At 40.6% G+C, this 26,833-nt stretch overlaps 5 protein-coding genes across 5 annotated transcripts; 4 read left to right on the top strand and 1 right to left on the bottom strand.

Annotated features, from left to right (window-relative positions):
- Window positions 1-1,160: 1,160 nt before the first annotated feature.
- On the top strand, window positions 1,161-4,580 carry LOC116249939 (mitochondrial phosphate carrier protein 3, mitochondrial-like). The gene is made up of 7 exons (XM_031623256.2): window positions 1,161-1,269; window positions 1,480-1,615; window positions 1,725-2,080; window positions 2,417-2,460; window positions 2,665-2,879; window positions 3,028-3,152; window positions 4,281-4,580. Exons 2-7 carry the CDS (start codon window positions 1,508-1,510, stop codon window positions 4,366-4,368), a joined length of 936 nt encoding a protein of 311 aa, XP_031479116.1. The 5' UTR covers window positions 1,161-1,269; window positions 1,480-1,507; the 3' UTR covers window positions 4,369-4,580.
- A 1,620-nt stretch (window positions 4,581-6,200) lies between these two features.
- LOC116249566 (F-box protein At1g70590) lies at window positions 6,201-10,350 on the bottom strand. The gene is made up of 5 exons (XM_031622693.2): window positions 9,571-10,350; window positions 9,361-9,454; window positions 7,982-8,115; window positions 6,633-6,815; window positions 6,201-6,533 (listed from the first exon to the last, which is right to left on the bottom strand). Exons 1-5 carry the CDS (start codon window positions 10,057-10,059, stop codon window positions 6,366-6,368), a joined length of 1,068 nt encoding a protein of 355 aa, XP_031478553.1. The 5' UTR covers window positions 10,060-10,350; the 3' UTR covers window positions 6,201-6,365.
- A 1,480-nt stretch (window positions 10,351-11,830) lies between these two features.
- Window positions 11,831-14,046, top strand: LOC116251608 (ervatamin-B-like). The gene is made up of 4 exons (XM_031625969.1): window positions 11,831-12,274; window positions 12,821-13,053; window positions 13,165-13,305; window positions 13,837-14,046. Exons 1-4 carry the CDS (start codon window positions 11,839-11,841, stop codon window positions 14,044-14,046), a joined length of 1,020 nt encoding a protein of 339 aa, XP_031481829.1. The 5' UTR covers window positions 11,831-11,838.
- Window positions 14,047-19,162: 5,116 nt separating this feature from the next.
- On the top strand, window positions 19,163-21,340 carry LOC116249895 (ervatamin-B-like). Its single transcript, XM_031623206.1, has 4 exons — window positions 19,163-19,598; window positions 20,104-20,336; window positions 20,463-20,597; window positions 21,131-21,340. The coding sequence occupies exons 1-4, from the start codon at window positions 19,163-19,165 to the stop codon at window positions 21,338-21,340; spliced, it is 1,014 nt and encodes a 337-aa protein (XP_031479066.1).
- Window positions 21,341-23,281: 1,941 nt separating this feature from the next.
- LOC116251607 (serine/threonine-protein kinase BLUS1) lies at window positions 23,282-26,721 on the top strand. Its single transcript, XM_031625968.2, has 3 exons — window positions 23,282-24,490; window positions 25,870-25,977; window positions 26,161-26,721. Exons 1-3 carry the CDS (start codon window positions 23,305-23,307, stop codon window positions 26,496-26,498), a joined length of 1,632 nt encoding a protein of 543 aa, XP_031481828.1. The 5' UTR covers window positions 23,282-23,304; the 3' UTR covers window positions 26,499-26,721.
- Window positions 26,722-26,833: the final 112 nt, after the last annotated feature.

Raw genomic sequence — 26,833 nt, 5'->3', positions numbered from 1 at the left:
TTAATAACATTGGTTGCAACTCTAAGAGGGCATTTGGATGACACCCTCAACTAACCCAGTTTTGTGAAAATATGGTTTTGATAAAAAACAAAGTTTTTTAATGAGTTTTAAAACCTTGTTTCTTTTGTTTGGATAATACATTCACAACCTGATTTTTAAATAACCCAAGAAGGGTACGTCTTTCACTATATTTACAAAACCACGTTTCGTCAACACTAGGTTTTTCTCAAACAGAGTTTTGGTAGCACCAAAGATTCCAAAAACCATATTTTGCTTTTAAAATCTGGTTTTGGAACATCTAGACACCCACTAGAAATTACTGGACTTTTCATCCTCAAGAAGTAATGGTGGAGCCAGAAAAATTCGTTAGAGAGGGTACATGTTTAAAAACATTTATATCTGGAGGGGTACCTTAATATTAAATTTCTCAATGTAAAAGTAAACACCAACAAGTTGGTGTAACATATTAAAAGCGCTATGAGCAGATAGTTTCTGTTTCTTGTATTAAATTAAAAAAAAGACACCAATACGCAAATTGATGAATGGAGAAAAGGTAAGAACTTGAACTCTTTAGTTAGATAATAACATAAAATGTTCCTCTACTCACCCAACAACAATTGAGCTCTTCTGTTAGATGATAACATAAAATGCTCCACTACTCACCCAACAGCAAGTGGGTTTCTCATCCCCATTTATCTTCACAAAAAATTTAAAATTTATTATAAGCATTTACCTTTTAAAATATATATATATATATATATATATATATATATACATAAAAGTTTTAAAAGGCTTCCGGATAAGGATGAAACCTGGCATCACTTTTGATGCCGGGCTGAAGGCATGAGACGGCCCAAAGCATGCAGCAGCCTGTGGGCTCAGTTTCAGTAGGCGCGCACAGCCCATACCCTGGCTGCGGCGCACCCTCCCCAGAAGGAAACGGGACATCACCAACGGCTTCCGTGCCAACAGAGAGTCGAGACAGCCTCCTCGTCACCATCTCAATAGAACTCACAAGAACCTTCCCTGTGGTTTGGCGCCAAAGTTGACAGATCTTTTGGTGGTAGCGCACTGTTTCTTTCTTTTTACAAGGGGTGAAGAGCGCCATACGGAGGCTTGCGATTCCGTTTGATGCATTAACGGGGGTTTTACTCGTCGTCCCCATTTTTCTGAGGGTCGCTTTCTAAGAGCGTTCAAGAATCGAGCTCGGTTGAGTACGTGCTGCCAACTTGACTGTTCGTAGCAAAACGCCAATGCCCACATGAAGTTGTACAGAAAAAGAACTCTCCCACCTCAAGTCTTTTATCCCCTGCCTGTTTCCCTTTTCATCCGTTTGCTCCTTATAGTCACATAGCATATGCGAATCTCCTCTCCTTCCCTCTCCCCGCGCGCGCTCTCTCTCTCTCTCGTAGGAAACAAAAGCATCTCCATGTTCATATTTTTGTCTACAGTAACACCTTCTCTGATTCATCTTCACAGGCTCCACAATCTCTGATTCATCTCCGCCATGTCTGCGTTGGATTTTTACATTGCTTGCATTCTTGGAGGCTCCCTGAGCTCTGGACTCACTCATGCGGGAGTCACCCCTCTTGATGTCATCAAATGCAATATGCAGGTATGCCATTACACCATTAAATTAATAGATCTCGTTTTGCCATCTCAGACGCCATGTCGGTTGAGTTTTCTGTACTTTGACATGGTAAGAGAGCCCGATGATGTTGCAGGCAAACCCATCAAGGCATGTGAGCATGGGACATACCTTACAGAAGGTGTTGAGCAAATATGGAGCAGGTGCCCTCTTCAAGGGTTGGGTGCCCACTCTGCTTGGGTATAGCGTTCAAGGTGCTGTGAAATATGGGTTGTATGAGTTTTTCAAGGTGGGGTGTGCAGGAATGGCTGGGAATCATGAGGGGCGCAAGGCGCTTGTCTTCATGGTTGGTTCTGCTTGGTCTGAGCTCATATCAGATGTGTTTCTGTGCCCCTTTGAGGCAGTTAAAGTAAGGGTTCAGACCCATCCAAGCTTCGGTATTACCTTCCCACAAGCAGCCCTTGAGATTGTCAGAAGTCAAGGCTTCAAGGGGTAGGTATGAGAAGTTTAGATCTATTAATTTGTCCAATGTGATTCATCCATCCGTCCCATTTCAAATTCTTTTATGGTCTAGTGCTGATTACTCTTTAGATATTATCTATTAGAAGAGAGAGAACCATGTTTCAAGAATTTTGCTGTTATTCTCGTAAAAAATCTTTTTTTTTTTTTAATTTGTTTCTTCTGGCTCTTTTAGGCTTGCCTATCTGTTTCTGGTTTTCATTATTTGATTTCGTTTGATAACATTTTTTTTTTCTTTTTTTTTTCTATTAAAAGGAAAGCGTTGGCTTGGTTCTTTGGTTGAACAATTTGTTTTCTGTTTCTTGGCAGACTATATAGTGGACTTTTACCTTTATGGGGAAGGCAGATACCATGTAAGTTTAGATCTCAGACCTTGAAATAAATAAGAAAGGAAAACGAATCTCTTTACGATTGGTTACTAAAGGAAAATGTTCGTTTCATCATTTCCTTCACACTGTAAAAAAAAAAAAAAGAAAAGAACTTTTTTGGGGATAATTTTTTTTTCCTAATGTTTTTGTCTTCTTCATCTTCATTCTGTTCATACTTTTCACCTGCAGACTCGGTGGTGAAGTTTGCATGCTTTGAGAAGACACTAGAAGGGATTTACAAATACGTTTTGTGTACACCAAAGGAGGAGTGTCCAAAGGGGGTGCAGTTGGGGGTAAGCTTCTTGGCAGGCTATGTTTCAGGGGTAGCCTGCGCCTTGGTCTCACACCCTGCTGATAATCTGGTATCCTTGATGAACAACTGTGACGGCGACAGCGTCTGTCTTGTTAGTACTTCTTATCTTTGATTTGATTATCTTCTTAATTACTTTTTCTGATTAATAATTATCTGATGTTTCATAATTTTGAAAGCAAGATTTTGCTCTTGCTTGTTCCATACTTTCTCCGTCTGCTGAATGGGGTTTTCTGTTCCAGGCATTGCAGAAGATGGGCCTGGTTTCACTCTGCACAAAAGGCTTGTGGCTCAGAATTCTTATGGTGGGGACTATGAGCGGGGCACAGTGGGGCATATATGACGCTTTCAAGGTCATGAGTGGGCAGTAAGTATGCCGATCGCCCGTCCTTTTCGTTTGATTTGAACATAGAAAAATCAGGCCTATCAATGGCGGTGCACCATCTATTCTCATACTAAGCGGGCTGTTTTCATCCATGCCACTCTTACGATGCCCGTGATTCTTGATATTTTTTCTGAAGGCTCTACCTTTGAACGCCACCATCACAGTCTCCAGTGATTTCTCAGAGAAAGTGGCACTTGGCTATTCTCGATTGGAGAATGCCGAGGACTGATCGTGTTGTTTCGGCCAGTAGCTTGTGACAACTGTAGCTTCTACTTTCCTGTATGAGGCTGTCGATCCTACCAACGACCAGAGATAGAAAGAGAAGGGGGAATAATAGAAGCTTCATTAATGCATTAGTTTTTTTAGAAGAAATTTACACTCCTCGGGGAACAAATAGGCTTTTGCAATTTTATTTCAGGGAAAATAAAATTTTCTTATGGTATCTATTAATCATGCTATTCTGTGGTAATAGAGGGGATGAGGATTCCAACCCATTGTTTCTTGACAAGCAAATTCTTGCCTCTTTTCCATAATGAGAACTCCCGCAGGATCAATCACCTGTTGGTTTCAAAACTGTAATGACTATACAATTGCTAGAACTGGTTACGGTACTCTACATATTAATCACAGATTAACTGTTCTTTTACATTCTTCAACCTCCCAATTAAGCTTTTTGCTTTTGACATTCATAGACAGATGCGATAAGTAACTGCCAACTATCCCCACTAGTTTCTCATCTCTTAGATATGTATAATTCGTTTTACTTGGTCATGATGCATTGGAAAGCTTAAGACATCGACGTATAATACATCAATCCTGGGCCAATAATGGTGCGCTTGTCGATAGTATTATATCTGTCAACTTACTAGAATCCTGGTCCAGTTGTAAATTGAAGGAAGTCAGGAGTTCCATTCCCCATTGATTCTTTTTCAATATGATCTGAGTGTGTGTCTTCTTGACATGCTGTGGCAGTGTTCTGCTTAATGTGAGCCTGCTAATTAAAAGAGAAAAACTGCTTAAAATATGACAGTTGGCCTTCCCGAGGCTTTTATTTGTTCATTGCCTGTACTGAAAGAAGATTTCTTACGTCTTAATTTACTGTATGAACAGGGACTCCTTGGGCATGCCTTCATCTGAAGGAAGGAAGTCGAGAAGAGCATTGTCCGACGTTTCGGCCTATACAGCTTGCCATGCTTAATGTCTTCCATTTGATTTTCCTTTTTACTTCCCCCCTTTCTCAAGCCCCTTCCACTGGGTGGGCATATAATTTTAGCTGCTTTGGTTTCTTATTTACATGAGTCATGTAAATTGGTACTGTAATTGTAAAGATGAAACTTGAGATGTCCATGAAGTCCCACCATGGCTCCATCTTAGTAGGGAGCGTCAAGCCGTTGCCGATTTCTAAACCCATATGACCCGAATAAACACTGTCGCCTTTTTGTTGTTTATAGTTTTCCCGAAGGCATGCATCTGTCTCGGCAATCCAACCGTTGTGGTCAGATTGCTCAAGTTTGCATAGGCAATTGCCCACACCAGCCTCGTAACCTCTAACCATTTGGCGCCGTTTTACATATATTCATGCCACTTAAAAGATGAGTGTTTTTGAGTTAGTGCTCTTTATCTGAAATTTTTGGCTCCACCCCTAAGTGTGAAACTGTTTGTTATTGTTTTCCAATGCTGGCCGGGGCACCACCATACATACGGCACTTGAGCCTTCCCAATATCTCATGATACAATTTCATCTCAAATACTTGGGGTTGCTATTACAAATCTAACCTCCCCAGCTCTTTGCATGGTGACCGGCGGTGGTAGAGAAAACTTTTGATGACAATCAAAATTTGAGTTTGCCACAAAAAATATATAGTCCAACCGAGTGCTGAATTTGATGGGAACAAAATTTGCTACGTTTAGAGTGACCCTGGGACGACATGATGAATGGGAAAGGGGAAAGGCCGGGAGTTTGGCTCTCTTGTTGGGCGGTAGGATGAAATACTCCGCCTGCTCCTACATGGCTTCGTGAGAACTCTTCATGGCTTGGGCCACAGCTTTTTTAATAGCCATGGCCAGCTGAAACACTGTTCTTCTATGTCCACCAAACAGCCGATCTCATGTTATAGACGCATCCGTGGTATTGCTTGCTAAGTGCGATTAGGCACGAGCAGATGCAGTTATGAAAACAATTAATGGGGCAGCTAGTGCCAACCATCTTCAGTTTCTTCCTCCATATTTAATAGATAGTAAGCAGTTAATGGTGCTCCTGGTGCCATGATGATGATGATGGTGGCCATGCTGAAGGTCACGGTGCTGATGCTGCACATGATGCCAATGGTGTCTGTGGTGGTAACGCTGCATCTGGTATGGAAGGTTCTTCCCAATTCTGACTACACCTTTTAGTAACGTGGAGAAACGAGTCAGTAAATGAGGCATTTTCACACCTGAGTGTTCACAAGCTTTAATTCACTAGCACTATTTTCAACTGTTGCACTTCAATGGTGTTATTTCAGAAAGCATGACGGATAGTCTAGGCCTTCGCTGACGCTTTTCAGAAAGTGTCGTGAGAAGGTCCGACTTCGCTTCACACACATGCGAAATAATCAATTGCTGTCTTTACTGATGCTTTCTGGGAAGAGCAAGTCCTCGTGGTATTTCATCCTTTTCGGAAGAGTACTCGCGTAGAATCGTTCTTTTGTCATGATGTTTTAGCAAAATTTTATGTCTAGCAAATTAGATAATGAAAGCAGGGTGAAGACTGGAGGTGCATCAAAGAAATTGTGGTATTACCATGCAGCTGTAGAGAGACAATTCTCCGCCATGAGAATGACCATGAGGTGATGATCGCTCAAAACGAAAGCGCAGGAATTTGATTTTCAGATCAACGTCACTAGTGACGAGCCCTTCAAATTGCAGACTTCACTTTTCCCGTAAGCTCATGGTGTATATGTGGTGATTCAAGATACCAAACGTATAAAGTTTTAAAGTTTAAATGCTTAGTGAATCTTTCTCTGCAGGGCCGCTCACTTTGTGGTCACAATTTTCAAAAAGGAAGTCAATTTTCTCGCTTCTTTTATCAGCCACAGTTCCCTGGTAACTTTTTTTAGAATACAAAAAGTGAAGAACAGTCATCACCTCTAGAAATTATTCTACAACTATACAAAGTGATAATTAGTTTACTAGATACAACAAACTAATTTCGTATCAATGATGATGCCGCACAGGCTTCCAATTATCAGCCAACGACATGGCCTCGTCTCGTGATGCTGGAGGTAGCTGCTGCAGAAGAGCCTCCTTTATTGGAGCGGCATTTTGTTCACCAGATCTCAGGGCCAGCTCGAAGTAAAGCAGTGAGGTTAGCTTTTTTCCTTCCTGCCAAGGTGGAATGAACAATGTAATTCTTGGTTAATATCATTATCCGTTCATTCTTCAATTGAAGCAGTTCATAATCTTAAGCGCACCAAAACTTACAGAAAACAAATTGAGGCCATGCTCGAACTGAGCTTTACTATGGCCAGACTCTGCAGCACGTTTCATCCATATTCTTGCCTGCTGATAGCTACGAGGCATTCCTTCACCGGAAGAATAACACAAAGAAGCATTGTACATTGCACGAGGATTTCCGCCTAATGCAGCTTTTAGATACCATCGAGCCTGTTTTCAAAATATTCTACTGTGTGAGAGGACCACAAAGATTAAATTGCATGACCAATGCAAAAAAATCAGAAGTATTAACACTTTTGCATATGATTTTAGGCTAGCTGTAGAAAATCTATCCTTGTCAACCAGTACTGCACTGCTAAAAACATGAAAATAGCATGGGATACAATATCAAGTGCAAGCATTTTTGCAGAAAAAAAAGGGAAAAGGTGACACATTCAAGCTCCTAATGGGGATCCCTTACTTCCCATCCACAGGACCAAAAAAGTACTATATCAAAGGGTGCACCATGGTCGGGATTGCAGTGAATAACCCCATGGAAAGACCCACAGCCTTAACATATGAAATAGGTATCTGCTCCATATGAAGGATGTGCCACACTGACCTCCACAAAGAAGCAGAAAATAACTACCCGACGAGAGGGTGTTACAGAAGCCACAAGTGTTGCCACAATATTGCATAGGAGATGGACTCGATAATGAAATTCCATCCCCAAAACCTTATCCAGGCTCGGTGAGTCCTTTCTTCCATGATGAACTGTTGGCACCAGTCTTTGATTTTGTCTCTGGGAACCGAGGAGAAGGGGGGCTCAGCAGGAAGAGAATTGTAACATGAGGGAGCAAGGAGCTCGACCTATTTCCATCTGGAAGCAGAGAAATGTGCTGCCATTTTTTGGAAGGCTCTAGAGTTGACTGTTGATAAAGGATTGCATCAGAAGATGGAGCTATAATGGAAAACCATCACCAAAACTACATTCCAACACCATCCTAAATAGGTTTGATCGTTCGCAACACAGTGCTTCAGCATCCAACAAATAAGCAGAAGTGCTCTATCAATCTCATTTTTTTCGGTGCGCTAGCGTTCACACCTCATTTTGTTCAGAGGAACAATATAACTCCATAAATTTGAAACCATGCGTTACTAAAATATGGAAACCATATTGCCATTTGAATGCAGGGTACCAGAATAGAGCCCAAGTGGTGATGCATCCTATCCACTGGGCAACATTTACAAAGAAAGCCAGTAGGTACACAGCCTTGCATAACTTCCCAAATAAGGTTGGGCACCATCATAAAAGATATACTGTATAGAAAATTTTGACGTAATTAGAAACAATGAACCTCATTAGTGCGAAGTGTGAAAATTTTAAGATCACATACCGCTTTAGGTAGATCACGTTCCACACCACGTCCTTGCTGCAGACACAGGGCAAGGCTGTACTGTGCACGGGTATTGCCCCTAGAAGCAGCTTCGTAAAACAAATTTACAGCTTCTTTAAGATTGGGAGGTTCAGCTACAAATGAATTAGCGTACAATTTCAGTAAAAATAATGGACATGATGTTCAGTAAAAATCATAGACATGATGTCTGCACCTAATAATCATCAAATATCATATCTAATCTAAAGAACCAGACTTCCTTCCAGAAGAGTCATTCTGTACTCCGACAAGTCCACATCACAGAGCAATCTTTTGATAAAATAAGAAGTGAAAAATATTCTTGACAATAAGTTGATAAACAAATGGAAAAAAATTAGATGTAATAACCACTTCATTTGGTAACAAGTTCACCCATTAATATTTGCATGGTGCAGTACAATCTACGGTTCCTGATACATTCACAGTATATGGTGAAATAATATTGTTCATTCCATTATCATCAAATTTTCGCTGCACAAAGAAACCAAGTAAATTTTGTCTTTAAGCTCTTGACCCTTTGGGCAATCCACTGCTTGAATGAGAAAATGCTCATTATAAGGTGCACTCACACAGGACCTTATTGATGCAGTACTTTCCTGTAATTCCTTTTTGTTCAGATCTAATCCAATTCGTTTGAGAATTGAGACATTATAGAATTAACGTTTCCTGCTTTATAGGTTATTTTCATTCCAACGGCTGACATTTACCTTTTACAGAAAAATAAGCTGTGAACCCATTTACATCATGAGTAAGAAGAATGAACCAAATCAATCTCAAAATTCGTTCCTGAAAAGGAAGCCAAGCATGGTCTAAACTAAGTTTTTTTTTTTTAATCGCATACAGTCACTGCAACACACGTTGTACACACCATCTCAAGATATCACAGGTAACAGCTGCTGCGAATTAGCCACTCACATATACCATCACTGATTCACTATGGTACTCTTCCCTATTAGGTAAAATGACTCCCGGACGTGAACTCTAATGACACATGCACAGGAATGTCACACTTGGTAGCAGGTAATGACAGAATACGGAAAGAAGCAGCATGTTGCAACTTGCAAAGAATGTGATTTTTTCAGTTCTGCTGAAAAGGATGCACAGGTTTTACTCCATTCCAAGAAATCGTTCAGTCAATCGGCCAGGCAAACGGCAAGTGAAACAGGGAGATTACACCCAACTATATAGCAAAGGATTTCCCTTTGAGAAGAGGAAGATGAAGAACCACAGAGCCATCAATTTTGCAAAGATATAATCACACGAACAGAATCAGAAGAAATTCCGAATGGAAATAAGATCAAAAGCCTCAAAGTTTCATAACAAATTAAGTAAAAGAGTACCCTGCAGACAAGAAAGCCCAAGATTGCACTGGCCAGCAGGATCACCCAACAGAGCGGCCTCTCGAAACAAAGCGATTCCTTCGTCTTTTTTCCCCTGCCAACAACAACCACCACCGTCACCGCCATTCAACACCCGAATTTACTAATAATGCAGAGAGAAAGATCAACCCCAGAAGGTCAAAAGAGGAATGAGTTGGAATTGAAGGGTACCATCTCCCAGTATATGAGGCCAGCATCGACCATGGCGGCCGCGCACCCTCTAGAAGCGGCCTTAAGGAAAGTTTCAAGCGCCTTTGGGACGTTACGGCGAACGCCACCAGTGCCATGCTTGAATCTCTTGCCCCACCGGACAAGAACCACGGCCTCCCTGAGCGGCTGCAGCCCTTCCCTCCAAGCCCGACAGACGCCGCTCGCCGCCCACAGGTTAGTCACGGAGAAGGCAGCAGCGATTTTACGAAGGACGTCAAACGGAAGCGAAGAGAAATCGGCTGCAGGCTCCCGTCTCCCACCGTTTTCGTCACCGAACCAGTAGCTCCTCTTCTTTCCCGTCCTCGCGACGGTCAGACCTCTCTTGGAAGCGTGGGAGGACATGGGGAGTGAGGCAAAGGGGCGAGGACGTTGCGTGCCGTCTGAACCAGGCGGCCACGTCCTCTGGTGGTGGTGGTGGCCCTTGTCAACCGGCCATCTCCGCCGCTGCATCTTCTTCTCCTCGTCCCTTGACTCTCTGATCTCCTCCAACGGCGATAGAAGTTAGAGAACTCTCGCCGATGGTCCGGATCAAGATATCAGTTTCTGATGATGGGCATCGTCTACATCGCATTCACGCCTGCTCCCCGTTTTGTTCTTCCCTCGACCATATGGTTTGGTTTGGTTGGGGACGTTCGATCCAAGAGATGATGGAGGCCGATGATGACGCTGCGAGTCGGTTTCCCTGGGAAGATGGATGATGGCCTTGGACAAGTACGTTTCATTGTGCCAAAGCAGCGTTCGTATAATCCCCTCATCCCCTCGCAAACACAGGTAGAAAACACAAGGAAAGCTGGGAAGGTTATGGCTCGTACTCGGACCAATCACAACTTGGGACTCGCACTTGAATCTACTTGTGACTCAAACTTCAATCAGCAGATGACTAAGTTATCGAGTCCAGCGAATTGACTTGATAACTCGGTTAAAATCATATATTTGCCACCACCTTAAAAAATTAAAAATAGAAATATTTTTATAGTTTACGAACTCATGAATTTCAAGTTTACACTTTGGCAATTTGTCATTGTATTTCACTTACTCTTGTTTTTAATCTTTTGGTTGACCCGACGAGTTTACAAAATCTTAGGCTGATGATAAAAAATAGCTTGGAGAAAGGGACTGATCAAGCTAAGTTTATCCAATTCCATCTGGTGATGGCAAATGTTCATGCCATGGTTGCCATTAGGGATGTCAACGGATCAGATTCGGATCAAATACATCTTTAATCATATCCGCTTTTTCGGACATTCATATATTCAGATTCGGATTCAGATTCGAATTCGAATAAATCAAAGTTATATCCGAATCCGAAATTCGATTTTACAATCCGAATCCGATTTTTATATTTATATCCGAATCCGAATCCGAATTTTGAATCGGATTTTACCATTTTCTAAGTATTAGATAGAGGATATTTGCCTAAAAATGAATCTGATCTAAATCCGTATCCGAATTCGATCCGATATTCATGTATATCCGAATCCGATCGGATGACATTTATTAAATCTGAATCCGATCCGATTTCTTATTTTTAGTTTGAATATCTTTTTAATAGTTCGGTCATGGAGCCAGAAAATTCCTTGGATCAAGTCGTTCAAGCTTTTGATTGGGATTTGCCAACTAAATGGCAATGAGTGGTTGACAATGAATTTGAAGTCAATGAAGCTTTCAACAGAGACATGCCAACTAAATGCAGGAAAAATAAAGAAGTGATTTAGGACCTAAGCTAGGGAAGAAGCTTTTAGTTTTGGTCAATATTGATGCTTTTAATTGGGACGTTCCAACTAATTAACCGCAGAAACATCTAATTAATTATATTTTTCTATCAAAATATGAGGTTGCTTTGCCAAGAATCTAAGCCATTAGTTTTTTTTTCTTATGACAAAGGTGGACCATGTTATTGCTTGAGCCCTTGCGGAGTTTCTAACTTGACATCCTTTACATTTCCATTATGTGGATCATTTGTGGCTGACCGTTTCTAAATGAATGGCGAATGTCTCAATATCTGAAGCTGTTACTATTAAAATATTAGAGATTTTGAGAGTTTCGACAAAGGTATAACGAATGATAAGATGTCTTATGTATGCTTGAGTTGACAATACGAAGAAAATTAATTTAAGAAAGTCGATAGTGATAGCTGGTCCAGTCAGTCTCTTATATATGTAACCTCTCCTTCCATTTGATTTCATTCGCAAAAGTCTTGATCAACACCAAAGAAAAAGCTAGACCAATATGGGAAAGCGCCTTGTACCTGCAATACTGCTTGTAGCAGTTTTATTTCTCAGCATCGCAGAGAGTTTCATCATTCACCCAGATGATCTTCACGATGAAAAGCACCTTTGGGATCTGTACAAGAGATGGGTCCGCTCCTTCAACGTGTCGAGAGCGAAGGCCGAGATGCTCAGGCGCTTCCCTGTATTTGTAGAGAATGTGCGATTCATTGAGGCGTCCAACAAAAATGGCGTTTCCTTCAAGCTTCAACTAAATGCCTTTGGCGACCTAACAAATGAAGAGTTCCTGTCAATATATGCTCGCTACAGACCAGATCCTAGTGCCATGAAGAATGCCACTGAAGTTTTCAAGTATGGGAGTTATGGTTATACTCCTAGCTCGATAGATTGGAGGGCCCTTGGAGCAGTAACTCCTGTTAAGAATCAGCTACAGTGCGGTAGGTCAACCAACATTCTATCCTTACTCTTTTCATAGGAAGATTCGTTTCCCTTATGAGGAATAATATTGAGACCAAGCTCTAGGTTAGCATGGTCGAATGCAACAGTACAAACCAATATTTTATTTTCTTTTTCTTACAAAGTCTGAAAAGATGTTTGGTATCTGTCCAACACTTTAAAAGTGGTTTCATAAATCTACTTTTATTTTTTAGACAGATACTAGAAAAAATAACATACTGTTATTGTTGCCAAATTGTCCCATAGTGTGTCTAGGCAGTTTGCCCACACCAACTTCTCAATGTATTGGTATAAAAACCTGTGAATCAGTGCCCTTCAAGAAAAATTTTTTTGCTACCAAGTGGTTGGTGTGGGGGTACTAACCCAAACCACCCATTCCAAAACCCGATTGCAAAGAAAGAAAGACCCAAGTCCAGTTACATGCAATGCCCACACCAGACCTGGGTTGCCCACACCAGACCTGGGTTGGTGACACCCTCAATCAATTTTTTTTGAATCTTGACTCCACCGATGATTCACATGTGCAGGGTCCTGCTGGGCGTTTTCGGCAGTGGCAGCAATCGAGGGCTTGAACAAGATCCAGAGTGGGAGGCTGGTTTCATTGTCAGAGCAGGAGCTAGTTGACTGTGATTTCTTCGAGTATGGGTGCCAAGGCGGAGACGCACGCAAAGCCATTTACTTTGCTTCGATGAAGGGTGGCCTTACCACAGAAAGCAACTATCCATACTTTGGCTACCAGTCTGTTTGTCAAACCACTAAGGTGATTGAACTTCTTTCTCCATTTTCTTCTTCCTTCATCTTTTGGTAAGCTCCTGTTCTAGCTAAACTTCATTTGTTGTTTGACCAAATTTTTGTCTACATGGAAGTGCAGATGGGAGAGCTTGCGGCAAGGGTACGTGGACTCGGGTTGGTGCCTTCGAATAATGAGCCCACCCTCATGCAAGCTGTTGCACGTCAACCAATATCAGTTGCAATTGCAGTTGACGCAACTATGTTTCAATTCTACAGTCAGGTCTCTCTCTCTCTCTCGTCCATATGTCTACATGGGTAGTCAAATACGTGTCAATTTCATCTTGAAACTGTTCGATATGATAGCTGCTAGCTCTTAGATCTTTAGTTGGCTTTCCCTTGTTTCTATCATGTACCCAGTAAGCGGGTTATGTACGCCTTACTGGTGCACGTAATTTTCGTATGCCAGCATGGTTAAAAACACCCTGGTAAATAAAAAAGAGAAACTTTCTTTTACCTAGTTTTAGTCATATAAGCAACTAAAAAAACTTTTCCACAACCATCTCTGCTTTGTTAACAGTTTTCTGATTCACAAATTCCCTTATTTTATCATGATCTTCTGTCGAACCTGTAATATATGATTTATCCTTCTTTTGGAGATTGGTTCACTACCATCTAACCAGCTGCCTACGGTAATTAGAGAGATTAATCAAGGTAAAGTTGTAAAAAAAACCTTTTCATATATAGATAATCTTCTTTTGACGAATTGGTATTTGTCTTGGACTTAATTTTTACTCTGTTGTCATCATTGTAGGGTGTATTCACAGGGCCATGCGGAAATAATCTCAACCATGCAGTCACCATTGTTGGATATGGAACTACAGTTGAAGGATCCAATTATTGGTTGGTGAAGAACTCGTGGGGAACCGAGTGGGGTGAGGAAGGATATATAAAAATGGCACGCGATGTAGGGGGGCCTCAAGGGCTATGTGGAATTGCCATGAAGCCAGCTTATCCAGTATAGGCATCAATAGGTGCCCTAATATGAAATAAAATTATCCATATGTGGGAAGTGGTTGTACATATCTGAAATAAATGAATAAGCCTACTTCTTCTAGAATGTTATTGGGTTATGTTGTACTAATGTTCAATAATATGTAATAGAGTTAATGAATGAACTGTTTTCATGTTTGTTATTATTATTATTTTCTTGTTCTTTAAAAGCGGAGTTTCCGCAGATAGTAATTATTGGCATTTGACATTCTATTATTTCTATTTGATCACTCAATTATAGGAACACATACCAATACTATTGCAACCCCATCTGAAAATTTCAATTTGACCTTTTCGAATTTATTCTCCAGGTGGAAATAAACAAATATTTCAATGGCAAATGGAGGAATTTTTGGAATGCCACCGTTCCCTTTTCCATTTATAGTATTTCTAAGATTCTGCCAAAGGGCCATAAATGAATGATAAATTAGGAGAACAGCTCGGGCATGTCCAGAAAAGATACAGCCAAGAACATTAAAATCAACCTTACTGTTCTTATGCCATTATTTTCGTGTTTTCTATCTTGCATATTCAAATAGTAAGCATGATAATCATTTTGTTGGAATTGAAAACTCATACTCGATGCGTTAGTGTGTGATGACATTTATACTTCACCGAAAGTTCAGTGTGTGCTCAATTGTATTGTCTATAACAGAGCAGGTTCTGTAAGTTCTGCAATCCTGTAAGTATGGTCAGGTGGGTGCTGTAAGTTTGGGATGCAAGTGTTTAAGTGGTAACACAGTTGTAACAACTCGTGTGACAGAGCTAGTATAAGTTACAGCAATATAATACAGTACAGTAGTAGTTTTTTTATCTGATATTTATGAGAGTGTGAATCGTTCCCTCCGGAAAAAGAAACAAATCTTGTATGTGTGGCTTGAAGCCGGAGAACTTATCCCGGATATCATTCGATTGGTATTTGGTGGTACCTTCTTTTGCTTTAGGCAGTCCCAAATTGATGAACGGTAATTGACTTGTTTCATTGGTTCTGGTTAATTTCACCTAGACTTTGGTATGTAGCATAATTGCAGAAATGCATGTAGCAGTAACCAAGTGGCGGCATAGAATTTGTTTGCATCCAGCAAGTTGGATTTGCGTAAAAGTTTCAGCTTGTGGGTTAATTTCATGAAAGTAATGCAATAACTTTCTGATAAGCGATTAAACTCTGCTCTTGTGTGCAAGTTGCTCAGTCTTGCTACTCCTGTAACTCGCTCTATCCAGCATGAAGTCTGCCCTTTTCATGATTTTGACTACCGACGTTAGGATTGTGAAAATAAGCCGTAGATTTAACTTAATTTCTCAACATATGAACTACTTCTCAAACTAGATCTTTTCAATAGTAATGGTATTCTCTGGCATGATTACTGGACTTGAGGCAACAAAAAATCTTCTTCCCCGTATTTAACCTGCACACCCACTTTAGAGTGGAGAGAGAATAATCACAACTCACTTGAATGGAATAGATCCTCTCCATCGATGAACTTGGTTCAGTGAGCCTGTTCACTCGCCATTTGTCACTTGCTCACTGGGTCTGAAAGAACTTGGTTATCATAAACAAAACCTTCAACCTGTCCAACCGTCCAGAGTACCTGTGATCGCCATTAATCACCTCTCTCTCCTCACCATAAAGCTTCTCCCTCGTTGCCATCTTATCCATCTTCCCTTACTAGATAAGCCACAAATGCAGTAGATATTTTCTCATATTGTGCAAACCACCACATCAATAACTAAAGACCTCTCTCTTAATGATACTCACATGCAGAGAGCGAGCTGAGAGAGACAGAGATCAGAGAGTTTTTAGCAATGCATATAAAAAGTTTTTAGCAGCAACTGAACCCCAAAGCAGGGATGGCTCTAGAGCCTAAGGTCACCCTCGTCACCGCCAAAGCCAAGGTCACTTACCCAGTAGACCCTTCCGCCTACGAGCTTCTCAGCGTGATTGGCCATGGAGTCAGAGCCGTAGTTTTCAAGGCCAAGGGCCCAAGTGCCTCCCCATGAGAACGACGGTGGCCATAAAGACGGTGCACCTCGAACACTCCCCGAGCCTGAACTTGGACAGCCTTCGCCGGGAGACTCAGACCATGGCCCTCCTCTCCCACCCCAACCTCCTCTCTGCCCACGGCTCCTTCATCGCCGGACATTCCCTGTGGATCGTCATGCCTTTCATGGCCTGCGGATGCGTTGCACTCCATTATGGCCTCATTCTTCCCAGGAGGCCTAGACGAACAAGTGATAGCGATTGTTCTCCGGGACAGGCTCAAAGCCCAGAGGTTAGTCACGGAGAAGGCAGCAGCGATTTTACGGAGGACGTCGAACGGAAACGAAGAGAAACCGACTGCAGGCTCCCGTCTCCCACCGTTTTCGTCACCGAACCAGTAGCTCCTCTTCTTTCCCGTCCTCGCTACGGTGCTCGAAGCGTGGGAGGACATGGAGAGTGAGGCAAAGGGGCGAGGACTGTGCTTGCCGTCTGAACCAGGCGGCCACGTCCGCTGGTGGTGGTGGTGGTGGGCCTTGTCAACCGGCCCAAGCCACTTGACGCCCAAGTTCCCAACCAGCAAATGTTACAAATCCCTTACTTCCACAGTGACCGGGCCACCGGACATCCGTTGCCCAACGACCCCCAAATAAATATTCTCATCAAAGACCAAATGCTCGATCGGCGGAAGAGAATGAGTTTTGTACATCACCTTTGTGTATGGAATGAGTGTATGATTGGGGTAAACTCTAGAACCAAGATATATATTTATTTTAATGCCTTAATATTCTATGTGCACAATGAACATTTTTAACCTTGTCGTTATCTCATATCTCTTTCATTATCTTATACCTCCATCATTATATCTTCTATAACATCTGACATTATAACAAAGGGTCGTATGAGATGATGAGAATGACATGAGATAATTCTGTCATTATATCATATCTATAACATCGGAGATTATAACAAAGGGTCGTATGAGATGATGAGAATGACCTGAGATAATGGTACCAGATAACAACAGGAATATGAGATAATGACAGGGTAAGAAATAATGCATGTAATATAATTGACATAAGATAAATGACAAATGTGTGAGATAATTGGTATGAGATAATGACATGAGTGAGATAAAAAATGAAGTTGTTTCCTTGCTGATCAAAATGGTATTTTGGTTATAATGATCTATACATACAGACTGACACAATCATTTGGTCCGAGCTTTATTGAATACCAAAATCTTATTTTTTTCGGTTTCTTTTTTTTTTTCAACAAAAGTTCTCTTTTTCTATTAACTGAGAGCATTTTTCATCATTACTATATTGGCACACGAAATAAAACTCGTTTCAAGGTGGAGGGAAGGGACCAAAGCCATGGTCAACACTAATGCTTCATGGCTGCGCACGCTACAACCTCAGATTTTTTAAAATTTAAAATTTTGCATGTAAATTTTAAAAATTTTAACGCAAACAATAGGTAATCTATTACCCAATTCTATAAAGAGAGAAACTGGAAATTTTTTTCTTGCTGTTTCATGTAAACACAATGATGTTTATCAATCATCTTAAAGTCTTTACTCAGTTTTTTATCATAAAATAATAAGTACCAAAACGTCCATGATTGTTAAGCTCAATAAGTAGGTCATTTGAACTTCAAAAATTTTCCACTCTCCGCAATTGACAGAAACTAGGAGTACCTAAGGAAAAGCAAATATATCTGAACATTCAAGAGGTTTTCTATTCTTCAGTGAAAATAAAAATGGAAATGTGACAAAGATAAGTTCAGGGAATGCTACATTTTAGAAAACGATTTTCTTAACATTGATAAGGATAACTAATCTTATGTGTTAAATAGTCTACAATAAGAAGATATATTTGTTCTACCTAATGAGACACAAAAGGAAGTGTCTTAATTGCCTCCCAAGTCCCAAGTTAGTGATATTACAATAGTGACAAATTATGAAATCTATCATAGTGTGTTGATAAGGATCCCTTGTTACAACATGTATATGTGTCATATTCATTCAGAATATCCTATCATTGTAAGGTTCTTAAATTTTTTTTTCATATCTTTAAGTTGCGCTGGATTTCCCACATAATCTGAGATCTAAGGGGATCTACAGTAGCTGAATTCACAACATGTATCAACCCTCCAATGTGGATGTCAAATCCGTGCTACATTATAAAAAGCAAGGATTTGAGATCCGAACGGTGGGAAGAGGGAGATGGGGGCTGGACCTCAAAAACATGAATTTGAGATCCGCATTAATCAACTGCTTTATATAATTAAATGTTAATTATCATGTACAACTTGTTTTTAGTTTGAGTATCTTTTTAGTAGTCTGGTCATGGAATCAGAAAAGACCTTGGATCAAGTCGTTCAAGCTTTTAATTGGGATGTGCCAACTAATGGCAATGAGTAGTTGACAATGAATTTGAAGTCAATGAAGCTTTTAACAGAGACATGCCAACTAAACGCAGAAAAAAAAAGTGATTTAGGAACTAAGTTAGGGATTAAGCTTTTAATTTGGTCAATATTGATGCTTTTGATTGGGACATTCCAACTAGTTAACCGCAGAAACATCTAATTAATCATGTTTTTCTATCAAAAGTTTTCTTATGACAAAAGTGGGCCAAGTTATTGCATGAGCTATACATGGACAATATCGTTAGAGTACATATGAGACCGTTTGGAAAATAAAATCTGCCTCAATATTTTGGTCATTCTCATAAAACAATTACTTACTATTTCATTTGTCAAATTAACCCGTGAGTTTCTACCTTGACATCCTTCACATTTCCATTTTGTGGATCACTTGCGATTGTAAAATAATGCTCAGCATGTGGCTGACCGTTTCTAAATGAATGGCGAATATCTCAATATTTGAAGCGATTACTATTAAAATATTAGAGATTTTGGGAGTTTCGACAAAGGCATAAGGAATGATAAGATGTCTTATGTAATGCTTGAATTGACACTGAAGAAAATTAATTTAAGAAGGTCGATAGTGATAGCTGGTCCCGTCAGGCTCTTATATATGTAAGCTCTCCTTCCATTCGATTTCATTCGCAAAAGTCCTGATCAACAACAAAGAAAAAGCTAGACCAATATGGGAAAGCGCCTTACACCTGCAATACTACTTGCAGCAGTTTTATTCCTGAGCATTGCAGAGAGTTTCATAATTCACCCAGATGATCTCAACGATGAAAAGCACCTTTGGGATCTGTACAAGAGATGGGTCCGCTCCTTCAACGTGTCGAGAGCGGAGGCCGAGATGCTCAAGCGCTTCCCTGTATTTGTAGAGAATGTGCGATTCATTGAGGCGTCCAACAAAAATGGCGTTTCCTTCAAGCTTCAACTAAATGCCTTTGGCGACCTCACAAATCAAGAGTTCCTGTCAATATATGCTCGCTACAGACCAGATCCTAGTGCCACAAAGAATGCCACTGAAGTTTTCAAGTATGGGAGTAATCAAGATACTCCGACCTCGATCGATTGGAGGGCTCTTGGAGCAGTAACTCCTGTTAAGAATCAGCAACAGTGCGGTAGGTCAACCAACATTACTCTTTTCTTTTGAAGATTCCTTCCCCTTATGAGGAATAATATTGAGACCAAGCTCTAGCATGGTCGAATGCAACAGTACAAACCAATCTTCTCTTTTGTGTTTCCTACAAAGTGTGAAAAGATTTGAACAAAGAGACAGATTGTAGGGGGTGTTTGACAATTGTTGCTACCCCAACACTTTAAATGTTGTTTCATAAATCTGCCTCTATTTTTTAGATAGATACTATAAAAAATAATATGCTGTTACTGTTGCCAAAGCCTCATAGTATGTCAATATCATGGCTCATGAGCATTTACATTAGTAGCAGAGCTACAGAGTGGCTGGTATAGGGGTACTGCGCCAAACCAGCCACACCCTATTGCAAAGAAAGAGAGACCCGAGTGTAGTTACATGCAATGCCCATGCCAGACCTGCGTCGGAGACTCAAAGTGCACCCTCAATCAAATGTTTTTAATCCTGACTCCACCACTGATTCACTTAAGCAGGGTCCTGCTGGGCGTTTTCGGTAGTGGCAGCAATCGAGGGCTTGAACAAGATCCAGAGTGGGAGGCTGGTTTCATTGTCAGAGCAGGAGCTAGTTGACTGTGATGTCTACGATTATGGGTGCGAAGGAGGTGACCCACGTATAGCCATTTACTTTGCTTCGATGAAGGGTGGCCTTACCACAGAAAGCAACTATCCATACTTGGGCTCCCAGTCTGCTTGTCAAACCACTAAGGTGGTTGAACTACTTTCTCCTTTTTCTTCGTTCTTCACCTTCCCTATGTGGTCCTTTTGGTAAGCTCCTGTTCTAGCTAAACTCCATTTGTTGTTTAACCAAATTTATGTCTATATGGAAGTGCAGCTGGGACAGCTTGCCGCAAGGGTACGTGGACTCGGGTTGGTGCCTGCGAATAATGAGTCCACCCTCATGCAAGCTGTTGCACGTCAACCAATATCAGTTGCAGTTGACGCAACTATGTTTCAATTCTACAGTCAGGTTTCTATCTCTCTCTCTCTCTCTCTCTCTCTCTCTCTCTCTCTCTCTCTCTCGTCCATATGTCGATATGGGCAGTCAAATATATGTCAACTTAATCTTGAAACTGTTCGATATGTTAGGTGCTAGCTCTTAATCTTAGTGGGGTTTCCCTTGTTTCTATCATGTACCCTCAATTGCATGCAGATCCAAGACTAAGCGGGTTACGTACGCCCTACTGGTGCACGTAATTTTCATGTGCTAGCATGGTTAACCATGAAAACACCCCTGGTAAAAAAAAGAAAAAAAGAGAACTTTCTTTTGCCTAGTTTTAGTCATATAAGCGACTAAAAAAGAACTTTTCCACCACGATCTCTACTTTCTTAACAGTTTTCTGATTCACAAATTCCATTATTTTAAGTTTTCTCAACTATATCAAATTATCAATTATCACGGTCTTCTTTCGAAACCGTAATATATGATTTACCATATACAATCTTCTTTTGACGAATTGATATTTGAGTTGGACTTGATTTTTTTACTCTGCATCATTGTAGGGTGTATTGACAGGGCCGTGCGGAAATAATCTCGACCATGCAGTCACTATTGTTGGATATGGAACTACAGTTGATGGATCCAATTATTGGTTAGTGAAGAACTCGTGGGGAACCGAGTGGGGTGAGGAAGGATATATAAAAATGGCACGCGATGCAGGGGGGGCTGAAGGGCTATGTGGAATTGCCATGATGCCATCTTATCCAGTATAGGCATCAATAGGTGCCCTAATATGAAATAAAATTATCCATATGTGGGAAGTGGTAGTACATATCTAAAATAAATGAATAAGTCTGCTTCTCCTAGAATGTCATTGGGTTATGTTGTACTAATGTTCAATAATATGTAATAGAGTTGATGAATGAACTGTTTTCATGTTTGTTATTCTTGGTGTTTCCTTGCTCTTTAAAACCGGAGTTTCAGCAGGTAGTAATTATTGGCATTTGACATTCTATTATTTCTCTTCGATCAGTCAACTATACGAACACATACCAACACTATTGCAACCCCATTTGAAAAATTTCAATTTGACCTTTGCAAATTTATTCTCCAGGTGGAAATAAACAGATATTTCAATGGCAAATTGAGGTATTTTGGGAATGCCACCGTTCCCTTTTTCATTATAGTATTTCTAAGATTCTGCCAAAGGGCCATAAATGAGAAATGATAAATATGATAAATTAGGAGAACAGCTCGGGCATGCCCAGAAAAGATACAGCCAAGAACATTAAAATCAACCTTACTGTTCTTATGCCATTATTTTCGTGTTTTCCATCTTGCATATTCAAATAGTAAGCATGATAATCATTTTGTTGGAATTGAAAACTCATACTTGATGCGTTAGTGTGTGATGACATTTATACTTCACCGAAAGTTCAGTGTGTGCTCAATTGTATTGTCTGTAACAGAGCAGGTTCTGTAAGTTCTGCAATCCTGTCAGTATAGTCAGGTGGGTGCTGTAAGTTTGGGATGCAAGTGTTTAAGTAGCAGAGAAACATGTTGCTGCACGCAGCTGTATCTGAGCTGTAGAAGAACGTAGAAGGCAGAGTTGTTAACAACTCGTGTAACAGAGCTAGTATGAGTTACAGCAATATAATACAGTAGTAGTTGTAGTTTTTTTTATCTGACCTCCGGAAAAAGAAAGAAATCATGTATGTATGGCTTGCAGCCGGAGAACTTATCCAGGATATTATTTGATTGGTATTTGGTGGTACCTTATTTTGCTTTAGGCAGTCCCGAATTGATGAACGATAATTGACTTGTTTCATTGTTTCTGGTTAATTTCACCGAGATTTTGGTATGTAGCATAATTGCAGAAATGCATGTAGCAGTAACGTAGTGGCGGCATAGAATTTGTTCGCATCCAGCAAATTGGATTTGCATAAAAGTTTCAGCTTGTGGTTTAATTTCATGAAAGTAATGCAATAACTTTCGGATAAAGCGATTAAACTCTGCTCTTGAGTGCAAGTTACTCAATCTTGCTACTCCTGTACTCGCTCTATCCAGTATGAACTCTGCCCTTTTCATGATTTTGACTGTGGATGTTAGGATTGTGAAAATAAGCCGTAGATTTAACTTAATTTCTCAACATATGGATTGCTTCTCAAACTAGATCTTTCAATAGTAATGGTATTCTCTGGAATGATTACTGGACTTGAGGCAACAAAAAATCTTCTTCCCCAAATTTAACCTGCACCCACTTTAGAGTGGAGAGAGATTAATCTCAAGTCACTTGAATGGAATAGATCCTCCCCTTCGATGAACTTGGTCCAGTGAGCCTGTTCACTCGCCAGTTGTCACTTGCTCACTGGGTCTGAGAGAACTTGGTTATCATAAAACAGACTTCAACCTGTCCAACCGTCCACAGTACCTGTGATTGCCATTAATCACACCTCTCTCCTCACCATAAAGCTTCTCCCTCGTTGCCATCTTCTCCATCTTCCCTTACTAGATAAGCCACAAATGCAGTAGATATTTTCTCATATTATACAAACCGCCACATCAATAACTAAAAGTTCTGCTGCACAACCTTTCTCTTAATGATACTCACATGCAGAGAGAGAGCTGAAAGAGACAGGGATCAGAGAGGTTTTAGCAATGCATATAAAAAGTTCCATCTTCCTTGGATTACTTCAACCTCTGCATCACTTAGCAGCAACTTAACCCCAAAGCAGGGATGGCTCTAGAGCCTAAGGTCACCCTCGTCACCGCCAAAGCCAAGGTCACTTACCCAGTAGACCCTTCCGCTTACGAGCTTCTCAGCGTGATTGGCCATGGAGTCAGCGCCGTAGTTTACAAGGCCAAGTGCCTCCCCATGCGAACGACTGTGGCCATAAAGACGGTGGACCTCGAACACTCCCCGAGCCTGAACTTGGACAGCCTTCGCCGGGAGACTCAGACCATGGCCCTCCTCTCCCACCCCAACCTCCTCTCTGCCCACTGCTCCTTCATCGTCGGACCTTCCCTGTGGATCGTCATGCCTTTCATGGCCTGCGGATCGTTGCACTCCATTATGACCTCATCCTTCCCAGGAGGCCTAGACGAACAGGTGATAGCGATTGTTCTCCGAGACACCCTCAAAGCCCTCGACTACCTCCACCGTCAAGGCCATGTCCACCGCGACATTAAGGCGGGCAACATCCTCGTCGACAGCGATGGCTCCATTAAAGTTGCAGACTTCGGCGTCGTCTCGGGGTCCGTCTTTGATTACTCCTCTGGGTCTAACCTGCTGAGCGACATCACGGGGACTCCCTACTGGATGGCGCCGGAGGTCATTCTGGCCGGCGACCGGCAGGGGTACAACTACAAGGCCGACATGTGGTCGTTCGGGATCACGGCATTGGAGTTGGCGCACGGCCATCCCCCACTGTCCAACCTTCCCCTGGCCAAGGCGCTCACGGCGAAGACGTCCCTGCGGATCGCCTCGGCCGAGTCGATTTTCAATGAGAAGAAGTTCTCCAAGGCTTTTAAGGAGATGGTGGCCATGTGCCTCGTCGCCGGCGACCCCGCCATGCGTCCCTCCGCCGAGAAGCTCTTGAAGCACCCTTTCTTCAAGAAGTGTAAGAGCTCCGACCATTTACTGAAGATGGTGCTGAAGGATCTGCCCAGCGTGGAAGACAGAGCCGCAGCCGCTAAGGGTACTTCAAGGATTGATCATGAAGAAGACGAACAGGACGCGAGGAGGAGATGCAGAAGGATCAGCGGATGGAATTTCAACGAGGAGATCTGCAAAGTAGAGCCCGTCTTCCCCAAGGAGCCCATTAACAGTAATAAACCGGCCAATGTAGGCGAGAATCCAGATGGAGAAGCTGAGAAAGTGATCGTGGAGAAGATGGACAACTTATCTCTTCACGTCAAGCCAGGTACCTTTCACAAGAACTTTTGTGCGATATATATTATCGTCATCAAACAAGTGATTCCAGATTGAAGGGGATTAATATGTAGTAATAATATTCTTGCTTAAAACTAATAATATTCCATCCAAAGCGACTAAAGATATTAGTCAGAGGCACAACTACGTTTTTGTTACTTTGTGGACCATTGATTGTAAAACATATACAGATCAGTTTAATCTGCGCTAATAAGTACTCATTAAATATGCATCAAGTGGCAATGCTATAGAAATTGGATAGTTATGAATATGATATCCTTCAAGTTCGGCTATATCTAAATTAATTTGGTATTTTTAACTATATTTTGTTAATCGATGGATTATATTCATTTTGCTAACAACGTCAGCCATATTCTTAGTTCGTTTCTATTGACAAGCTTTAGATGTATTTCGAAATTTTAGTTCGCTTCTTAAAATTGTTCCAAAAGTTAATAGATCATGATTTCTACCACTTAAGAACCTAAACATGCATTCGTTGTTAAGCCTCCAGTGAGGAGATCAAGAATAAACTTGACCATTGATTTTTTTTTTTTCATTAACTGAAGGAGAAGATATTTGAAAGATTCAATCCTGCCCGGATGAGGATCTTGCCGATAGTTAAAATTTAATAGATTTATTACTAGAAAAAGTCAGTATATTGACATTATTGACAATTTATGGTACGCGACAATGGTTTATAGTTTTTTCTAGCAATGATTTATGGTTCTTTTAACAACACTTCTTTAAATCTTAACCCCCATCCAACAACTATCCAGCATCCAGCAACATTAAAATTTTCATATATATATATATATATACATATACATATACATATGAACCACTTGAGTACTAAACAATAACCAGACCTATTAAAATTAATTATTAAAATATTTTTTAATTTAACCTTATAAATATGATCTTAATAGTGATTATTATAATATGATCTTAATATTAAAGATAGCTATTTTCTTACTTAAATAATATTTCTTAATGTACAAAAATGAACAGCTCTTATAACATCTAAATTTTGATGGTATAAATATCAATTTTTTTTACAAAAATTACTGGAACTAAAGCATGTTTTATATTAAATCAATGTTTATAAATATATTAGAAGGTTTAGATTGAGTTTAGAACAATTTTAATGCCAACTTAAGAGGTCTGGTTTTTTAATACTGAAACTTTTTCACTCTATGATCTTAATATGAAAGCGAATCGTTTGCCATATTTTCCAAGTATATATAAATCTTAATCACAAAAGCTGGCCTACGTGCACCAGAAGATATATGCTTAATTATGATTTTAGACCTGCCAGATATTCTTCTTAAGCCAAACAAAATTAATTAATCTGAACTGCGAATATTCAATTAGGCGAACAATCAGAGGACAAGGCAGCAAACGCTTGCAGGGATGACCAAAAGCCAGTACCAGACGAGGCAACTCCTCAGACGACGGATAAAGATAACGAGAAACCAGATGGTATGTATACCTTCACTTCACGTCCCTTGAGATGTTTCGCTCGTCTTATATTTGTTTGGCAACTATAGAAAATATTTCATAATGTCAAATTACCAAGTTTCTTAACAATTATGTAATGGTGAAGTGTAAGTTTTCATGAACTTAAAAAAGAATAAACATGTATATAATTGTTTGGTGCTCTAGGATCAACTGTTGGATGGAAGATTAATGAAGTAACAAGAGAACCAGCAAAGCCAGAGTTGAGACCAGAACCAAGAGGTGATCAAGATCCGGCGAGATGGGTGGCTCCCCATCTGCATTCAATCCTCGGTGGATCCTTAGAACAAGGTGAAATGGTGGTGAGCATGATGAAGATGTGCTGTGGCCCCGATGACAACAAGACACACGAAGAAGTGAGAGTTTTGGAGCTATGGCTGCAAGTGCAGAGGTTGAGAGTGGAGATTGTCAAGTTGGAAGACGAAGTGGACAGGCAGAAGAGAAGAAACCAAGAGTTGGAGAAACAATGCCTAAAGAAGAAATAGGAGAGACCAGCCATTGCAGGTTCCAGTTGGAGATTGATGAACACCTGCTACGGCCATTAGATTATAAGTGATTTGGAAACTAATGAACAGAAGGCGATCTCTTTCCTGTATCCTTGTGTTGGCATGCTCCTGTATCCTACTGTTATTAGGAAGTACAGCAGGAACATATTTTGCAGGCAATTATCTACTTGTCCATTTGAAGATAAATGCATATTAACATTGATTAAAGTATTATATTTAGTCTACGAACAAAACTATCCGTGTGTGAAGTGTGGCTGCTATTTATGTAGTTTATAAACTGATCCTTAAGAACTACAGTTTTGAAAATAATATGG

This window comes from Nymphaea colorata, chromosome 3 (genome assembly GCF_008831285.2).
Source record: "Nymphaea colorata isolate Beijing-Zhang1983 chromosome 3, ASM883128v2, whole genome shotgun sequence".
NCBI classification, from domain to species: Eukaryota; Viridiplantae; Streptophyta; class Magnoliopsida; order Nymphaeales; family Nymphaeaceae; genus Nymphaea; species Nymphaea colorata.
The sequence above is the reverse complement of the archived record's forward strand: the minus strand, read 5'-3'. Positions and strand labels throughout refer to the sequence as shown.

Excerpts from the sequence above, each read along its gene's own strand:
- LOC116249939 (XM_031623256.2), top strand. The coding sequence starts at position 1,508 with ATGTCTGCGTTGGATTTTTACATTGCTTGCATTCTTGGAGGCTCCCTG. Across the intron at positions 2,081-2,416 it reads AGAAGTCAAGGCTTCAAGGG|ACTATATAGTGGACTTTTAC; the intron begins GTAGGTATGAGA and ends GTTTCTTGGCAG. Across the intron at positions 3,153-4,280 it reads TTCAAGGTCATGAGTGGGCA|GGACTCCTTGGGCATGCCTT; the intron begins GTAAGTATGCCG and ends CTGTATGAACAG.
- LOC116249566 (XM_031622693.2), bottom strand. The coding sequence starts at position 10,059 with ATGCAGCGGCGGAGATGGCCGGTTGACAAGGGCCACCACCACCACCAG. Across the intron at positions 9,455-9,570 it reads GCCTCATATACTGGGAGATG|GGGAAAAAAGACGAAGGAAT; the intron begins GTACCCTTCAAT and ends TGTTGTTGGCAG. Across the intron at positions 6,816-7,981 it reads AACGTGATCTACCTAAAGCG|GCTCGATGGTATCTAAAAGC; the intron begins GTATGTGATCTT and ends TTTTGAAAACAG.
- LOC116251608 (XM_031625969.1), top strand. The coding sequence starts at position 11,839 with ATGGGAAAGCGCCTTGTACCTGCAATACTGCTTGTAGCAGTTTTATTT. Across the intron at positions 12,275-12,820 it reads TAAGAATCAGCTACAGTGCG|GGTCCTGCTGGGCGTTTTCG; the intron begins GTAGGTCAACCA and ends TCACATGTGCAG. Across the intron at positions 13,054-13,164 it reads CTGTTTGTCAAACCACTAAG|ATGGGAGAGCTTGCGGCAAG; the intron begins GTGATTGAACTT and ends ATGGAAGTGCAG.
- LOC116249895 (XM_031623206.1), top strand. The coding sequence starts at position 19,163 with ATGGGAAAGCGCCTTACACCTGCAATACTACTTGCAGCAGTTTTATTC. Across the intron at positions 20,337-20,462 it reads CTGCTTGTCAAACCACTAAG|CTGGGACAGCTTGCCGCAAG; the intron begins GTGGTTGAACTA and ends ATGGAAGTGCAG. Across the intron at positions 20,598-21,130 it reads TGTTTCAATTCTACAGTCAG|GGTGTATTGACAGGGCCGTG; the intron begins GTTTCTATCTCT and ends GCATCATTGTAG.
- LOC116251607 (XM_031625968.2), top strand. The coding sequence starts at position 23,305 with ATGGCTCTAGAGCCTAAGGTCACCCTCGTCACCGCCAAAGCCAAGGTC. Across the intron at positions 24,491-25,869 it reads ATCTCTTCACGTCAAGCCAG|GCGAACAATCAGAGGACAAG; the intron begins GTACCTTTCACA and ends ATATTCAATTAG. Across the intron at positions 25,978-26,160 it reads AGATAACGAGAAACCAGATG|GATCAACTGTTGGATGGAAG; the intron begins GTATGTATACCT and ends TTGGTGCTCTAG.